At 36.9% G+C, this 19,026-nt stretch overlaps 1 protein-coding gene across 2 annotated transcripts; it reads left to right on the top strand.

Moving 5' to 3' along the window:
• The first annotated feature begins 9,276 nt into the window (after window positions 1-9,276).
• Window positions 9,277-17,734, top strand: KERA (keratocan). 2 transcript variants are annotated; one of them, XM_088141542.1, is made up of 3 exons: window positions 9,277-9,917; window positions 11,407-12,299; window positions 17,025-17,734. In XM_088141542.1, exons 2-3 carry the CDS (start codon window positions 11,414-11,416, stop codon window positions 17,189-17,191), a joined length of 1,053 nt encoding a protein of 350 aa, XP_087997668.1. In that variant the 5' UTR covers window positions 9,277-9,917; window positions 11,407-11,413; the 3' UTR covers window positions 17,192-17,734. The 2 variants fall into 2 exon arrangements, with proteins under 2 accessions (XP_087997668.1, XP_087997669.1); XM_088141543.1 differs by lacking the exon at window positions 9,277-9,917 and having other exon boundaries at window positions 11,076-12,299.
• The last annotated feature ends 1,292 nt before the right edge of the window (window positions 17,735-19,026 follow it).

The following is a 19,026-nucleotide window of genomic DNA, read 5'->3' as shown; positions in this document are numbered from 1 at the left end:
AGAGGAAACTCATGAGCTACCAGTCCAGCGGATGTTTTCAGCTGTTTCTTTTTGCCTTAACTTATGGTCAAACCCTACATGTGAATGCAGGCAATAAGTGACTATGGAAGATTAAATATTCAGTGCTTTTCCTATCACATCACTTGAAGCACAAGCAGTAAAAGGTACCATGGGAATTTGTTTCTAAAGCACCCTCAATAAAGCTTTGCAAAATGAGAGGCTATGAAGATAGATAATTTAAAAAAAATGTCAAGTCATGATTAGGGTAATAACTTGTTCCTGGATTCGGAAAGATGGAAGATTTAAACTGTAGCAAGCAACGCATCTGTTTTCCTGTGTGTTAGTTTCTAGAATTAGAAAGGTGTTCCAGTTAAAATAAATAGCTGAAGTTCTTGTGCATAGCCTGGATATACTACAATGTTTTTCAAACTTGGCAACTTTATGATGCCTGGACTTCAACTCCCAGAATTCCCCAGCCAGCATGTTGATGTCCACACATCTTAAAGTTGCTAAGTTTGAAAACTGCTGATATACTAGATATTGTACTCTGGCTTCTGTCACAAATCCTTTTCATTTTACCCCAGCTTGTGTTTTATTCTGGCTTTACATGTGTATCTGAATGTATGAATGTGTCCCCTTAGTCTGAGATTTCCAGAGGGATTCAGCTCTGCTGTTGATTTTCAAATTCAATTTTAGTGTAAATCTTTCTGGGATAAGTTTTATAGACAGAATCTCCATCTAAAAACTCTTTATGTAAGTTCACATGTTTATAGCCAATAAGCAAACTGAAATCATTCCAAAAGAATCAGGAGGACAGAGAGGGAAATACATATGCATAGACTACTTTTGGAAGAAACTAAATTTATCTGGATCTTGTTATAATTTCATTTGACTTCAACAGGAGCCAAGCCACATCATCACAAAATGTTGCCTTTTGACTGTTAAAATTTCTAAGAAAGTCAGTAAACCACTATACAAAATACCAGACAACCAAGGTATTGTTTTTCCTTCTAAAGGTGGTTTTTAATTCATGTTTTGAAACAAAGATAGCCCATCCTTTTTCTGCATACTTATGTATCAAGAGAAGAATGAATTTAGAAAAGAAAAATTCAGATAAACTGGATGTCTTGAAATTCTATTCACACTTCCAAACTGCTAGGATTGGTTATATTTTCTGTTACTGTATTTAAAACATATCTATTTTTTTTATTTATTTATATATCAAATTTGTCATCACCCATCTTGTTGAAACTGGGCAGTTTACAAAGTGGTTAAAATCAATTAAGATTACAATATGCAATCATCTTAAATAAATAGAAAATAAATAGATGTTAAAATTGGCAGTCACTCGGGGAGTGTCACTGAGGCACCAGCCACCCCAGGATTGGGTAAGATTATTGTCACCCCATGCAAGCTGGCAGAGCCAGGTCTTTAATCCTTTCTGGAAAGCCAGGATGGTAGGGGCCTGCTGCATCTCTGTGGGGAGAATATTCCAAAGGGTGGGGGAAACGGCACAGGAGGCTCCTCCTGGGCCCCGCCATCCGACATTCTCTCACTTATCTTATTCAATGTTCACTGCTACTTTGTTGGTGTGCCAAATGGATATATTCATTTGCACACAATTTTACATTCATGTTAAAGTATCAGTAAAAATGGTGCTTTTAGTAGTGTTACATTGAAGAAGTGGATTATTTGGACCCTTGGCAATCAGGCTTCAAGACTGGGTATAGCATGGAAGTTTAGAGAGCTTGGTATGGTAGTTAAGGCATCAGGCTAGAAACTGAGAGACTGTGAGTTCTGGTCCTACCTTGGGCACAAAGCCAGCTGGATGACCTTGAGCCAGTCACTTTCTCTCAGCCCTAGGAAGCAGGTAATGGCAAACCACTTCCAAAAAAAACCTTGCCAAGAAAACTGCAGGGACTAGTCCAGGCAGTTGGCAGGAGTCAAAAACTGATTCGAAGACGCATGTGCACATGGAAGTTTGGTAATCAAAGCTTCAATGGCCCTGCTACTTTTGCCTGCTATTGCTGAATGCTGGGTTAGTCTGTAATACAGTATATCTCATCTATAATATAATCCTGTATTGTGGGGTACCACAGCTCTCAGCTATCTTCCTGCTCCTATTTAATGCCTACATGAAACCACTGGATAAGGTCATTTGTCAGCATAGACTGAAGTATTATCAGTATGCTGATATTATTCTGTTACGTACCTCTGTCCTGGGTCACCCAGGTGATGCAATTAATGTACTTTTTCAATGCCTGGAAACTGTACGGGTCTGGATGGGGAAGAACCAGCTTTGGCACAACCAATGCAAGACTGAGTGGTGGCAGAATTTAGGGCTCCCTAATATCTAGTGATTTTTTATTGGTGCATAATCTGGAGCTTCTCCTGGAGTCTCCTGTTCCTGCTCAAGCAGCAGGTGGCAGCCATAGCCAAGACAGTCTTAGCACAATTACATCTTGTGCACCAGTTACAATTGTCCCTCGATTGGGAGGCACTGCTTATGATCACTCATGCCTTAGTCACCTCCTGATTGGACTAGTGCAATGCACTTTACTAGTATTGTTGATGCCCTTGAAGAGCATTCAGAAGCTTCAGTTGGTCCAGAACACAGCAGCACATGCATTATTTGGCACACCACAGTATGTCCATGTAACCCCATTGCTATGTGAGCTGCACTGGTTCCCAGTAGACTTCTGAATGCAATTCAAGGTGCTGGTTGTCACCTTTAAAGCCCTACATGGCATGGGGCCAGGTTACTTGCAGAAACACCTCTTCCTAATGGTTTCTATCTATCCCACTAAAGTAGAGATGGTGGGCAAGCCCTGGATCCCGATAGTGAAACAGTGTCACTTTGCGAGGTCCAGGAAGTGTGCCTTCTCTATCATGGCGCCTGTCTTGTGAAACAGCCTTCCCCATAAGATGGGGACAGTCCTGATCCTGTTAGCTTTCTGGAAGGCTGTGAAGACCTGGCTCTTCCCCAGGCACTGGGGCCAGGACTTTGCTGGATCTCTCACATGAGTGTGGATGTGTTCTGGATATGTCAGCATGAAGATTGTTTAGGAGCCTCAACATAGTTTCTCTTAATTGTATATTTGGATTTTGTTTTTATTTTGCTTTGCTCCCCAGAGTTGCTCTGGTAGATGGGCAGCTATATTAATTAATTAATGTTAATTAATTAATAAATATTGTATTGGTCACACTTATGGATGATCTCTGGAAGATCTGGATCAGGGGAAGGCAACCCTCTTGGTCCTCATTAATCTCAGTGGTTTTTGCTACCATTGACCATGATATATTTCTGGACCACTTACATGGATTGCCATGGGAAGTAATGTTTTGCAATAGCTTTCCTCCTTCTCGAGGGGGTGGTTCTAGCTGGGAGGGGTGAGCTGTCTGGAGACCTCTATTTTTTGGAGTGCCTCCGTGTTTTGTATGCTCTCAACTTCTTTTTAATGTTTACATGAAACCACTGGGGGATGTTATTCATTGGAACAGTGTTACCAGTGTGCTGTTGTACCTAGCTATATCTCTTGCCCATGGGCCAAACAGATGATCCAGTAGAAGTGCCTGAAGGAAAGGAACAGACTCAGATTGAATCATCCAAGAAGGAGTGGCTTTTGGTTTATGGATCAAATGATTCTGGGACTATATTTGATTCTTTATGGAATTGTATTCCCCCATTTAAAGGTGATACACAGTTTGAGGGTGTTCCTGGACTAATAGATACTGCTCAATCAGCTGTTGGCAGATGTGGCCAGGAAGGCTTTTGGCTTGTGCATCAATTGCAGCCATTCCTGGATTGGGAGACCCTTCTCACAGTCACTCAGGTCTTAGTCACATCCTGCTTGGATTACTGAAGAGTAATCCTTCAAAAGCTGTAGCTGGCAAAAAATTGATGGCGGGTGTATCCTGATATGTTCAAGTGACCCACTTTGGGAGCTGCATTGTTGCCATTTGGCTTCTGGGTGTGATTCAAGGCCAGATTATTTGAGGGACTGCCTTGTCCTATATTCATCTGTCTGGCTGATCAGATCCAACCGGGTCAATTCCTTCCAGGACCATCTATATGAGATTGTCATTGGATGGCACCTCAGTGTTTCCATTGGTGATCCCATACTTTAGAATTTCCTTCCCACAGATCCATTCTGTTCCTTCTCTCCTGGGTTTCAGGAGAGCAATTAAGACCTGGTTGCTCTATGTGGTACAGGAGGAGGACAGAAAAATGAAGGTAAATGAAGTTTGGAATCTGATGGGCTCATGACTGCATATTTATTTTTATCATTTTAAAGTTGTCAATGTTTATATTATGAATAGATTTATTATTTTGGAGGGGTTGCTTTTTTATACTGATCTTAACTGTTAGTCACTCAAAGTCTTCATTTATTTGGGTGGCAAATTAATAAATAAAATAAATTCCATCTACCAACAGAATAGCAACCATGGGCTGAGCAGATATTTCCTTTTTTGCAACTTTCTTCATCAAATACTCCAATTTGTTACAAAGGAAATAGATCTGAAGGGCACAATGGTTGGTGCAGGGAGAACATTGCTCAAGCAAGTGTGTCACTTAACTCTGAACATTTTAAAAAAAAATTATTTAACTAGTTGGTCAATTTCTTAGATAACTGTGGTTGGCCTGGAGTTTCAGAGCAATCTGAAAAGAAGGTATTGGCAGCAAAGTATTTTAGAAGGCATTTTCCAAGCTGGTGTCCTCCAGATGTATTGATTTACACCCCAGAATTAATAGCCAGCATGTCCAATGACTGTGAATTATGGAATTTGTAGTCCATCACATCTTTATTACACCAAAATAACTTAATCGAGGCAGTAGAATTGCATTGCACAAAGACTGAACAATATTTCCAGAAACGCCTTTTTGTTTCTTTTCATTGAGACTGCTGGGTCCAATTATGTGAAGCTGGTCAGTCAAACATGCCAGCTCATTTGGGAAGATCTGAAGATGGATTTCAAAAACCCTCTATATTTTACAGATGGAAATAACTGGCTTTAGTTTTATGATGGGTAGATTTATAGTTCTTACTGACATTGGCTTACAGTTACTTGTACAGGAGAATCAACTACAAACCACAAATCATAGTATTTGTGAAACTGTGTAGTTACTTTGAAGTCATGTGGACTAACAATGCAATTGTTGCAAGACAATTATCATTTGCCAACGGTTAGCTGCATTGTCCTTGTTGCAACTTAGTTCTACATGGTGATTTATAGCTCCATTTAGCATCATCCAATCTTTCTTATGCCTATGTATCAGTAATAAAGACAGACTTTATATCATCCCAATAGCTATGTGCCAGTATATGACTCTAAAAATCATTCCTGAGGAAATGATCATATATGAGAGAATTGCAGTGTTAAACTAATTTAATTCCTAAATTATGTTTCAATTAGTAGATAGATAAGCCTGCTCTTAATTATTAAAAAGTGACATTTTGCTCTCTGTTGCAAACTATTCAATTTTAGAGACCTCCAGGTAATGAGTAAAGCAAGCCACCATAATATGGCCTTATAAGAAGAACGTGCATGTCAAGTCTGATCTTTTTATATTAGTTTATCTGTGTTTGTTTTTATTTTCAGATGCTGATATTAGCATAGGAGTCTTAACGTAATTTAGAGAGATGACATTCCTGTATATCTTTAGAGGGAAGTATTGAATACTGTAGAAATGCTTGCCCCATTACATAACTTTCCAGTGGAATATTCCATTGAAATATCTAGTCAAGGTGGATTCTAAATCATCAAGGGTGGCTGCTATCGTCTTCGTCTTTCATCAAACACCATATAATTGTTCTTTACACTGAAGAATATTAAAGAGCATAGCAGTTCTGGATCAACCTGGGTAGAGAGAACTAACAGATCCATGAAAAAAGGAGGAATGTTACTCTTTTCTTTTTTGACAAAATTTGGTGAAAGAAGATTGGAAACAATGCAATGGAAGAACAGCTTACTTTTCTCACTGCAGGGTTAGAAAGCAAAGGGAAAATAAACCAACTAAAGTTTATTAACTGCCCCCTCCCTTGCCAAGAGGGTCTGGATAATTCCCTTGTCATCTAGATGAGATTGATGGCATGTGGGTCATGCCATCACAATGTTGGTACATTAATTCAACACCAGTAAGAATTTTAAAGTCAAGACCAGTGGAAAGGCACAGTGCCGCTATGGATTTATTTGGGATAATGGAAATAATAGTGGTGGAACTAATACTGGTGTGGTAGAGCTCAGTGTCTTAACACTTCCTGAATCAGAACACCTTTTCCCCTGCAATCACTAGCCAGATGTTTCTAAGTTGATGACAATCAGAGGAGTGGACAATGTTTATCTGTTGTCATTGCAGCAGTATAGATATTGCCTCTGGGCATGGAAGTTTCACTGAGCAATTAGGAATAATTAAACTAGCTTCTCCGGATGAAACTTGGTTAAAGGAACAGGAGGAGATGAAAAAGGTTACTTAGCAGGTCTGTTGGAACCGTACCTTTCTCAGGAGAAAATGCAGCTGCCATAGTCTAAGGATTACCACGCACAGTTTTGTAATCCTAATTATTAAATGCTAGGCTCCTTAAAAGATTTTGAACTTCAGTTTGCTCCTTGAATGGGCTAAATAGTTTTGTCTAACTGCAGGATATAACTACTGAATAAATAAATAAAAACTAATGAAAATCAGATGCTATACTATAGTTAGAATTACAATGACATTATTTTTCAGAAAACTGATCAAAATCATAGAAACAAGACTGATAAAATAATAACCAAAGTTTGCACATAACTGTGTTTGTTTCTCATTTAGCCTTCATTCCTGCCTCCTGATGTTATTCATCTAACTGATAGTGGAGGGTTTTCAATTGTTTTGCAGAACACATGCTGTACATAGATTGCTACAGATGTCCACTCTCGGACATCTGTAGCGATGGGGGAAAAAAAGCAAGTAAAATGAAAAGCCAGTGCCAGTCAGCATGACTAGTAAAGCTAGTTTGTCAGACCAATAATTGTACTGAGTATGAAAAAGTTTACTACTTAAATTACTGCCTTAAGTCATTTCTCCAACAGAAAACATAGCATAGTGTTGGCAGAGGAAGCACTGAAAGGTTATGTTTACATGCAACTTTAATTAAAACGGTACATTTCAAAATATTTATCTTTAGAACTGAGTCATTAAAGCTTTAGGTTCCCTGAAATTTACAACATAGCATATCCATAACTACATTTATTTGAAGTTCAATGTGTTAGAACTTTGAATAAAGAATTTAGCGTGTACCTGAAAGGAAGACTACTTTTTCCCCAAAACAATTTATCTTAAAATCAGAAGTTCATCTTTGTGTCATTATGAGTACAAAAAGGAGGCAGGCAAGAATTATGGTTTGTGTGGTCTAATCTTCCTTTGAGGGATTGTCATCACTCCTTCATGCCTCCCAACTCAAAACACCTATTTTCCTGAGCACACACAACCCAAGCAAGCACAGGAAAGGCCTGGTTCTTTTAAGGAACTACTTACAGGTTCAGTGAGGGTGCTAACTTTTGCCTGCTTTGGATCTGAATCCTGCAAATTTTCTGTCTGATCCAGGACTGATCAACTGGTTCTTTGGTACTCTTACTTAACTGTATCAAATCCATAATCAAAGGTGTCTATCTTCTTTCTCTTACTTTATCTTAGTTGTGCAATACCACATTAACTTCTTTCTTCCTTTCTCTTGCAGGTATATGCATTTGCATATCTCAAAAGTTGTTAGTATTTTGAACTCCAATTTTGATTCCAGCTGGCATCACTTTCAATCCTACCATTTTTGTTATATATTAGCTGTATAAGTTAGAGATATTGGGACAATATGCACCCTGTTTATTCCTTTCCTTATTTTGAACTTCTCCTAATTCACTTCTTAGAGTAGCTTCTTATTCTTTTTAAAAATTCCTCAGAAGAATAATCAGGTGTTCTGGTATTTTCCACTTTATGGCATGTGCTATGTTGTTAAAGGCCTTGCAATAGTCAATGAAACAAAAGTAAACTTCCTTTTCACTTTCCATTACCTATTTAACATTATCAATTTTATGCCTGTCTAGCTTTTCTGAAACTTGTCAATTCATTTGGCATTTCTCTCTCCATGTATGACTCTATTTTTTAAACAGCATAAGCAAAACTTTGGTTCCATAGGAAATGAGCACAAAGCATGGGTAATCTGCTGTTTCTCTCCAGTCTCCCTTTTCTGATAGAGGCTTATAGATAGGTCTTTTCTCTCTAGGCCTCTAGGCCACTCAGTTTTATTCCATATTTTTGACAGAGATGTTAGCATTCTCTTGGTTTTCTTGCAACTTTAATGACTAAGAAGATTATGGATAATCTCAGGAGAAAGTGGCACAGACTGAATACAGATTGGATTATCCATCTGTATCATAGTGCAAGGATTTTTCAGCAGTATGCTACACCCATACAGCTCATGTGATGCTTTCGTGCCCACTTCAATTGAACAGATTTCACATTTTGATAGTGTCAGTCATCTGTGAGAAAAAAAAAAGCTTTATTTATTCCTTAGGTCAGGGGTTGTCAATATGACATTTGGGTCATGCCATCTACAACATCCCCAGAAAGTACAATATAATTTTTAAAATAATCAATAGGTGGAATGATGAATTGGCAACCCAAGGATTTTTTTTAAAAAAAAAACCTTTAAAATCTTTTCAATCAAGCAAGGAGTTAGGAGGAGGAATTAAATCCAGTGTCTCTGTTCGGAGACACTGGATGTTGGGTTAGGATCATGCAAGTGCTGGTTATAAGAATCTATTGCCCAATAAGGCATTTTCAAAAAGTTAATTAAACTAGACCTCTGTGATGTTGAATCAGACTCCACATGTTCCTGCTTCTTAACACCTATTGATGAAACTTGTAGGCCATTCTGCTTGTCTGCTCCTTAGCAGTGGCAAACATTAGGAGAAAGACTATAGCTCAGTGTTAGATCAGGTGCTGCTTTGTCATGAAAACCTAGATAGCTGCTGCAAGTCAGTGCTGATCGTACTAGATGAGATGAATCCATAGTCTCACTCAATGTAAGACAGCTTCTTGTGTATCTCCTACAATATATCATCAGCTGAATCAGCCAATTTAAAGACAGATTTTCTGGGATATTGATCTGGTTATGATAATAGTAGTGATTTTCTGTCCTACCTCTTCTTCGTCCCATGTGTCATGGACATATCCTTAATTGGAAAGCTAGAGAGAGATAAATTCTTAAAAGGATTTAAGAGTATAGGTGGAGGAGTGATTGCAAAAGCATCATTTAGAATAAGTGGCAAAGTTTCAGTCCTAGAAAATGTCATTATTCTGGGGACAAGAAATTTTACAACATGTAAAGAACAAGAATTGTATTAAACTATTCTAATAGTGGCAAACCTATTTTATCAAAATTTCTGAACAGTCTTCTCTAGTCTTCCTAATCAAGAATAATATCTGTAAAAACATTCTTGCATCTGGTTTTGATCAAAATCAAATAAAAGGTTTCCACAGGAACAGATGGCACTAGTTTGAATTCTTTGTTCTCTAATTAGAGTAGCTTGAAAATAAATGCAAATATTTGAATGCATCTACATTAATATTGCAGATTTCTACTAAGACCAGTCCATTATTTCAAAACCTGAGCTTAGTATTTACCGGGAATAACTCCAAAGTCTTCTTGATGGGAAATACAGAATTTCCTGTATTCTATTGTGTAGGTGCTGAGGTAAGTAACTATTTCAGGGGTTAAATGTTGTAGTCGCTGATGTGTGTGTGTGTGTGTGTGTGTGTATGTGTGTGTGTATATATATATATATATATATTAGTTTGTATTCATAAAACACTGCCTGTTGCCTGTATCATCCTCATATAGTCTAACAACAGTTACCATAGAAAGAAGAGAATCCAAGCTGAGGTAAGTTAGATTCTGAAACAGTGTTATATTAGAAACAATAGTCAGGTGTTTGGGATAATGTGTCTGTATATTTTAAATCTGAATGCTACATATTTTCAGGAAATGAGATTACAAGTAATGCTGAAAGCAAGAAAGATGTTTGTTTTTGATGAATTTCCACAAGCCTCCTGTACCTAACCTGTACAGGAAAATATTTTAATTATTGATTCTATCAAAGTTGGAAATGAGCATAAATGTTTATGTAGGAGAAAGAGATGCCAAATTAATATATCAATAGATTACAATATTTCCTTAAAATTATTTAGTCTCCCTCCATGTCTCTCACTCAGTTCATATGATACCTAGCAATTTTGCAGACAGTTATCCATCAGTTTCAAAGGCTGCCAGGACATTGTAATGTTGGATTTCATGTTTTAAAGCAACAGTATATAAACACACCCTTCACATAAACACACAGAGCAAAATATTGTTTTCCTGTTTCTTTAACACTCCCTATAATTTTTAACATTAATATTGTTTGTTATTCATAAGTGCACAAACTTTACTGAAGAACACTTCAGTATATGTTTCTGCAGCTGGTCTCTCTTTTTTTTAAACAGCTAATTTTTATAAATCAAGACTCTTATAATTTGAGATTTACTATTACAGAATTGTACAAATACTACCCTGTGATAGAAACTTGGCTTGTATATTCATTTTTTAATGTACAGCAATGGAAAAAGTTAGCTTCAATGTGAATACTTTAAGAATGGATCTGGGCAAAGAAATCTAATTATGTGTCAAGCAACAAAAGTGAAAATCTAGACAGAATTTGTTTTCAAAGCAATTACATTTTTTTTAGAAGAAAGCCAATAATTTGTAGCACAGGAAATAACTGAAACAAAGCAGTAAATTTTTAAGAGTTCTCCAGACATAGAGGGAACTTGCCCAAAGAGCAGCTATAATATTCTTTGTGTAATGAGTGTGTGTGTAATGAGATCTGGACCTGCAAAATCTGATCCAGATACCTTCTCATCACAGAATACAAAAATCCTTTAAAGAATCACTGAACTAAGGCTGGATAGCTGTCAATAAAGGCAATGATGTCAGTCATTGTGTGTGTGTCTGTGGGGGGGTGGGGGTGGGGGTGGTTTTTTTGTAGATAAATATGTTGCCAGGTTAAGGGTAAGGCCAGTTAAAGTAATTTGTTACCGGTTAGAGAAGCAAACTTTTTTAAAGCTTCTTTTAAACAAATATTGAATGTGCACACAGCTTATTTGATTTGTAACTTATAAGGACTCCAGAATGATGCATAAATTAGCTGCAGATCACAGATGCTAAGCAACACTTTTTCTAATAAAGACGGGTGTAGGGGAGTGGACAGAACTGATATAAGACTATATTTTACTCTTATGAAAATATAAACTTTCAAATTTTATTATAAAATTAAATTAATGTATTTTGTTGCTGGAAAATGTATTCTGTAACTTCATTTTGCCCTCTTTTTAAGGTAAACTATGAATATAATATTCTGTTCCAGCCTTTTGGTATCCTTCTTAACCAGTATTGTGTGGACTCGCACTATCAGAGCAGTGGATGATCAACCTGATCCATACAACTGGCTGTTTTATAATTTTGAGTGTCCACAAGAATGTTTCTGTCCTCCCAGCTTTCCAAATGCTTTATACTGTGATAGCAAGGCACTTAAAGAAATACCTGTCATCCCAGCAAGAATCTGGTATCTCTATCTCCAAAACAATCTAATTGAGACGATTACAGAAAAGTCTTTTGTGAATGCCACCCAACTAAAATGGATAAATCTGAACAATAACAAAATCACTACCAATGGAATTGAAAAGGGTGTGTTTAACAATTTAAAAAGTTTACTCTACTTGTTTCTGGAAGACAATTATTTAGAAGAGGTGCCTGCTCCCCTGCCAATAAGCCTTGAGCAACTGCGTTTAGCAAGAAACAGAATCAGTATAATTCCTGAAGGAGTCTTCAACAATTTGGAAAATCTAACTATGTTAGACTTACATCAAAACAAGCTGTTGGACAACACTCTCTCAAGCAACACCTTCCAAGGACTGAGAAGCCTCATGCAACTCAACGTCGCTCAAAATGCCCTTACAAAAATGCCACCAATCCTTCCACCTAATGTAATGCAACTATTTCTGGACAGTAATTCTATTGAAGCAATACCTGAAAATTATTTTGATGCAATGTTCAAATTAGTTTCCCTACGGCTGAACAACAATAAATTAACTGATGGCGGTTTACCAATCAAAGTCTTTAATATTTCATCGCTTCTTGATCTTCAGCTATCATACAATGAACTCACCATAGTCCCAGCGATTAGTATCTACCTTGAGCAACTTCATCTTGATAACAATAGGATCAATAGTAAGTGCATATGACCCAACTCTTTGCAGTAACTCTATTTTCCTACTATTTACGGAAATTTGCAATCTTGTGCTTAGCTGGTCTTTCTTCTGAATAATATGCATTGGACTATGCGGCAGAATGGGAAAAAAAAAAAAACTAAGCATTTTGAAATTTTCCACAAGTATAAAGTTACCTTAATATTATTTATATATTTATTCATTAGATTTCAAGGCTACTCAACTCCAAAAACATTGAGGGGGGGGGGTCACAGTTTCAAAAGAATACATAATATAAAAATATGAATGCCCAGACAGAGCCATATGAATAACAACTAAAACATTGTCAAGAGCTCCAGAAACATGTAACCCCAGGCCTGGGGACAAAGCCAAGTCTTCAGAGACTTTCAGAATATTTGAAGGGTGGGAACTGTATTTATCTCGGGGGGGATGCTATTTTAGACACCAGGCCCATGACAGAGAAGGCACGCTTTCTTGGTCCTGCAAGATAACAAAGTTTAACTGAAGGGACCCAAAGCATACCCACTCTGCCAATCATACAAATGGGCAGAAACTATTAGAGGCAGACACTACCTCAAATAACCAGGCCTTATGCCATAAAGTGCCTTTATAGGTTACAGCCAGCATCTTGAATTGCAGTTGGAAGCCAACTGGTTAACCAATGCAGCTCACTAAACAGTGATGAGAAAGGGGGTAGCAAGAAATTTCCATTATTGCCTGTGCCACATTTTGAACTAGCTGTAGTTTCTGAATGGTTTTCAAGGGGAGCCCCATATACAGCACATTGTAATGGTCATGTCATGAGGTGAATAGGGCATGAATGACTGTCTGAAGGGCCTCCAAACTGAAGAAAGGGTACAACTGGCACACAAGGTGGTCCTGTGGAAAGGCCCTCCTGGCCTTTGAGCAGGAGCTCAAAGCAGGGGGACTCTGACATCGTGCACTAGTCATGAATGGGGACGTGCCACGCAATCAAAGAACAACAGTGAAAATGTGCCAGATCTGTGGCCCAAATAGCCACAGCCACTCAGACTTGTATGGATTGAGCTTGAGTCTTCCTCTCCATCCAGGTCTGAACAGCTTCCAGACACTGGATCAGTACATTGACAGCTTCCCCTGTGCAGCCATGAACTGAGATATACAATTGATACAATCTGATGATTATGGATTCTGAGGATTCTGAACGTACAGATGACCTCACCAAGCTGTTTCATGCAAATATTAAACAGGAGGGGTGAGAGCATCAATCCCTGAGGCATTCCATTAGTGAGGGGCTATGGGCACAATCTCTCCCCTCTTCAAAACCAACTGAAATTGGCCACTGAGGAAGGAAGCAAACCACTGCAGCACAGGATCCCCACATCCAACTCCCACAGCTAGTCCAAAAGGATACCATAGTCAATGTTATCAAAATACAGAGAGATCAAGGAGCACAAGGATGGATGCACCACCTCCATACCAGCTCTGCAAAAGGTCACTGAAAGTACAGCCACAAAGGGAAGGTTGGAAACCGGACAGTAACTGTCCCCAGTGGTAAGGTCAGTGATGGCCCCTGGAGGAGGGGGTACTACCACTTCCTTCAAGGTCAGAGAAACTATCTCTGCCCTCAAGGAGGCTGACACCATTGCCTGGACCCAACCACAGGTCACCTTCCAGGCCGTCTTCATGACCCAAGAGAGGCCTGGATCTAACCAACAGGTAGCTGAAGTTAAGTTCAGAGGACCTTATTTATCTCATTGGGAGTCCCGGAATCAAACTCAGTTCAGTTAACATCATAAGACTATGCCCAGGCAACTCACTTGGACCTGCCCTGTCAGAGTCCAACTTCAAGGGAAAGAATTAGAACTGATAACTTTAAAAAGTCCTTATTTAATCAGAACCTGACAGAAATCAGATATACAAATTATAAAGGAATATATGATGTATTTTATCTATTGAAATATCTATCACTATGATAGTACAGAAGAACTAATTAAGATAACCATGATGAATTCTGCTCAGTTTGGCTACCCAAACAGGAAGAGATATTATTATTATTATTATTATTATTATTATTATTATTATTATTATTATGCTGCTGCTGCTGCTGCTGCTGCTGCTGCTGCTGCTGCTGCTGCCGCCGCCCAACTCCCAGCCACCCAGGGAATGAGGTCTCTCTCTCTCTCTTTATGTGAATATGAAGTAATAGGATAAGCACCAAATAGTTGAACTGTATGACAAGTAGAGATGTCAACTCTAAAGTCTAGAATTGGGAAAATACATGGGATGGGCTTGGAGGCATAAGCCTGAGATAATATCTCAAGTTTGTTTATTTTATGTCATCTTATAATGCATACATGCCCCTCATTGTCTAATAGAATTATATACTCATTATGTATCTAATTCTATGCATACATGGCCCTCCTTGTCTAATAGAATTAGATACTCATTATGTATCTAAACATTATGTTATAAACAATCTATTATTGTACAGTTGAAAATGCTGAGAGCTTTTGTTGCAAAGAACCATCACAGGAGAGAAACAGAAATCTCTAATAAATCAGAATACACAGAAATTTATTTTAAGCCACAAACTACAAAAAGACCAAATGAATCCATTACAGGGAACTGAACCACATGCAGAGCAAATCACTGGGAACGTGAGGCAACTGCATCTGCTTCCCGTTTAGAAACATATAGAAATGCTCTCTGAAATTCACAACAAACTGTATATACATTTTTGATGCCCTTGCTGTCAACATTTTGCATTCCATTTTGTATGAAAATACACTGTTATCCAACACAATGCTTTTTGGTTTTTAGAACTCTCTTACTGCAAGAAAATTTCCCACTCATAAAGTCGCTGAAGACATTCTTGTGGCTTTCAGTGAGTTTCTGACCATTTAAGGCAGAAAAGTAAAAACAAAACTGCCAAAATAAAGGTGAACATTTTTCCTGTCCCTGTAAGGGTCCTTTATCTTTAAAAACAAAAAAGAGAAATTCAGATAAGTGCACCCTCAAATTGTAAAATTCTTTGTCTGAGATCTGCCTGGTGAAATATTGCCAAGATATATTTAAAAGTATTAGTCAACAAAGAATTGAGGGATTTAAATGTAATGGTTAAATCTGTGGATGCAATACTTTAGTAGTCCTTAAATATTTACTATGTTTCTTGAAATTATTTTAAGCTTTTTCCACTCCAATAGGAACTTCAGAATATGTGCACTAAAGTCAGCTGACCTAATTTCCACATGTCCATAATTACATAATTCTTTAACAAATTGGACCATTGATTTATGAACACCAATCTAATTGTGTAGAACTAAAGAGTCTTTCACAATTTTACTTGACCTGTTCAACAAGTAAGCTCTCATAAAAATGTCAGCATTAGGGTTTCCCCTGCCAGCCCTACCCCTATGACCAAGAGTAGCTTAAAATATAGGATTATCTCAATTTATTCTTCAAATAGCTTTGAGAAATAGACCAGGATAATATCAAATGCTAAAGTAACTATCTTAAAAATTGAGCAGCACTTTAAACTTAGGTCTTCCATATTCAGGAAGAAACATTATTTTTAATTCACTTCTATAAGCAAACTATATATCTTATACACATTTTCACATTTGGAAAATTTAAGAATTACATTATCAAATTCTGCTCCAGTGGATTATAGAAAAAAAAACCACAGTTTTATGGGAATTGTCAGCAATTTTGGTGACAGCTTGGTACCAAGACTGATCTTAATTCCTTTAATACCAACTTGAGATGTACAACACAGGCTTCACCATAGTTAATTTTACATTTTACAAATCTATGAAATGGGACTTGTTCAAATACAACTTGTTACGCTGGTAGTAATTTTTTTTTCTAAAATTACCAAATTACTTTCATTATGATGCTGTAACACAAAGAATGCATAAGATTTGTAAAATGAATGATGAAAAACAATTTCAAAGAAGGTGCTGGAATGTATCTGGATCAGTGTGCCCTTTGTAGCACTCTTTAAAAGATGTAAAGAGGGGAAAAAATAAGCAATATTAAATGTTCCTTTGTATTAAACTCCCCTTTAAATTATCAGTGCCTTCACCTTGCAGCAAAGCTTAGATTTATTTATTACATTTATATACCCTCTGACTCCCAACAATTCTGGACAGTTCACAAGTAAAATATATTAAAAACAATAGAGAGAGAGAGACGACAAGATGGTGCTATCTAGGGATGGAGAAATCCAGTAATTTATCACAAATGCCATTAAAAAAGTAAAGTCACCAAGCTGAGCTTGACTTCTTGGCAACCACACAGAAGTGGTTTGTTATGCTTTCTTCTGGGACATTTTTCAACTTCCAGCTGTAGCCTACAGCTAGAGACTAGAAGCTATTTTCTGTAAGATTCCCATCCAAGTTCTAACCAGATCTGATCCTGTTTAGCTTTTGAGTCTGGACAAGGTCAGCCAGATGCTACTGCCTGCTGACACAAAGAAAACTCACACTTCTTTATGATTTGAGAAATGAGGTTGAAGGTACTCTTACCACTAAATTGATGGTTGACCAACAAAAACATCTCAACTGATGTTGTTGTCTTTCTCATCTTCCATAGGAGAATGGAGAACATGATACTGACTGGTGACCTTACTCTCTTCTGAACAATGCAAAAAATTAAATATTCAAAAGTATCAATAAGTTTTACCCAGTAATCTAATAATTTTTTCCTAGTAACTTTTCTCTTATTTATTTGGTATTCTTTTTAGCTCTTAATGGAACTCAGATGTGTCCAATTCCTCTCCCAGGAGATTATGTTTACGAGAAAAATTTGCCACAGCTCCGTTATCTGCGCCTGGATGGCAATGGAATCCAACCCCCACTTCCGCTGGACCTCATGCTATGCTTCCGGCTCCTTCAGGCTCTTGTTATTTAAAGACTGCTTTGTGACACAATGACTTAATGAACATTTTTGCTGGCATTGAACTTGTTACACTTTCCACATATTTCCTAATATACTTTTGTTTTTCCTTGCAGTGTTGAAGTATTTCCTACTTTTTCCTAGTAGCTCCTTTACTTTAAGTATTCTATTAAGAATACTTTTCATAGAGATGGATTCTAATACAGCCAGAGAAAGTAGCTTAAAAATTGCTTTGTTGTTGTATATTTTATGCATCTTGGCCTGAATATTCAGGAATCGTGTTTTAACATGTTAAGCAAAAGTAGTATATATAATTTAGACATGTTATAATCTTTATAGAAATAATATTACTGTAAATGTCAGATAGCTGTGTTTAATTATGAAACTACATATCAGCAATCTTCCCCTCCTCATTCACCATTTAAGGTGCTCCATTATTTCATAATTAAAAAGTAAGGGCGTAAATTAATGTATTTGTGAAAAAATGAACATATTCAGTCACCATAATATTCTTAACTGCGCATACCTAGAACATTTTTTTTTAAATAAAATGGTCTTCATTCCTATATAACAGCAAAACATGTTTTGAAAATTCATTCAAATAGTTCTGGTAAGCTTTGTAAGACATTCATGTATTTGTAATTCCTTTCTTCGTACAAACTTATTTTGTCCATATTATATCTGGATAGCTTAATCTACACAGCATATATAATATATGTATATCAGATAGATACAGAAACACATACACATAAAATCTCTAGATATAAATAAAAATGAAAGCATAAAATACACTAAAAACAATAATAATAATGGAAATCATCAAGATTAATACTATTGTTCAGTCACAAATTAAATGAATAGAAGAAATAGGAGTACAAAATCACACAGCCAGGGAGGATACATCAGAGTCCTGGTCAGACAGAAATGACAAGCTTTGTACTCTGTGCCATCTGGATAGCAAAAACAGTGTCCCTAGTGGTCAAGGAAAGAAAATATAAATATTCAGGGGCATCCTATCATATAATTTTTCCTCCGTAATAATTAGACTTAAATTAAAGATTCAGAAATTATTGAGGATGTTCCATAACAGTATGATCACGTGATATCTATTAACAAATAAGTTGTATTGTATTCAGTGGAACTCTTTCTTTAATAACTGAGCTTAGAATCACAAATCAATGGCATCAACATAATGACAATATGCCCAGCTAGATGGCAACACTTAGCCAAATTTGGCTATATATATATATATATATATATATATATATATATATATATAAAACAGGATTGTTAATACTTGACTGAAGGAAATCCCAGAGCCACAGGCTAGACTACAAAGTGTACGTGTATATACAGTATATGAAGAAAGAAATAGTAAACCACTTCTATATTGTGGCCAAGAATATACGTTCATATATCTATAAAGTCACAGAAGTCAATTTGCCTAGAAGAAGTCTTAACATTTTAAGGACAATAAACTGAATCTGAATTCTTATATTTCCAGCATAAATACAAGTTTATAAAAATAGTTTATTTTTACTTTAAATTAGGAATTCCAGTGTCTTCTCAATGAATACAGAAACATGATACTGTATATTCATATTGTTGCTAGCTTCTTTTTCAAAATGAGCCTTGAACTGTCACTACAAATGAAATCATATGGATGACACTTAATTCAATAGCTAGCCTATCTTGAAGCTGTGTAGATCTAGACAGGGAGGAACAGACTCAAGCTCAACTCTGACAAGTTTGAGTGCCTGTGGATATTTGTACAACCAAAGTTTAGAAGTGTTCACCTTTGTTCCTGAATGGGTTGTACTTATATCTTTGGGATTGGTGAACAATGTGAG

The sequence above is a fragment of the Python bivittatus genome, unplaced genomic scaffold (genome assembly GCF_059951505.1).
Source record: "Python bivittatus isolate LINGU-HERP-01145 unplaced genomic scaffold, Pbiv_v1 ctg000330_np1212, whole genome shotgun sequence".
In the NCBI taxonomy this organism is placed as follows: Eukaryota; Metazoa; Chordata; class Lepidosauria; order Squamata; family Pythonidae; genus Python; species Python bivittatus.
This window is presented reverse-complemented; position numbering and strand designations above follow the sequence as displayed.

What these genes read in the sequence shown, in the direction of transcription:
- KERA (XM_088141542.1), top strand. Translation starts at nt 11,414, where the DNA reads ATGAATATAATATTCTGTTCCAGCCTTTTGGTATCCTTCTTAACCAGT. An exon ending in TGATAACAATAGGATCAATA is followed by an intron (nt 12,300 to 17,024) that starts GTAAGTGCATAT and finishes TATTCTTTTTAG; the next exon opens with CTCTTAATGGAACTCAGATG.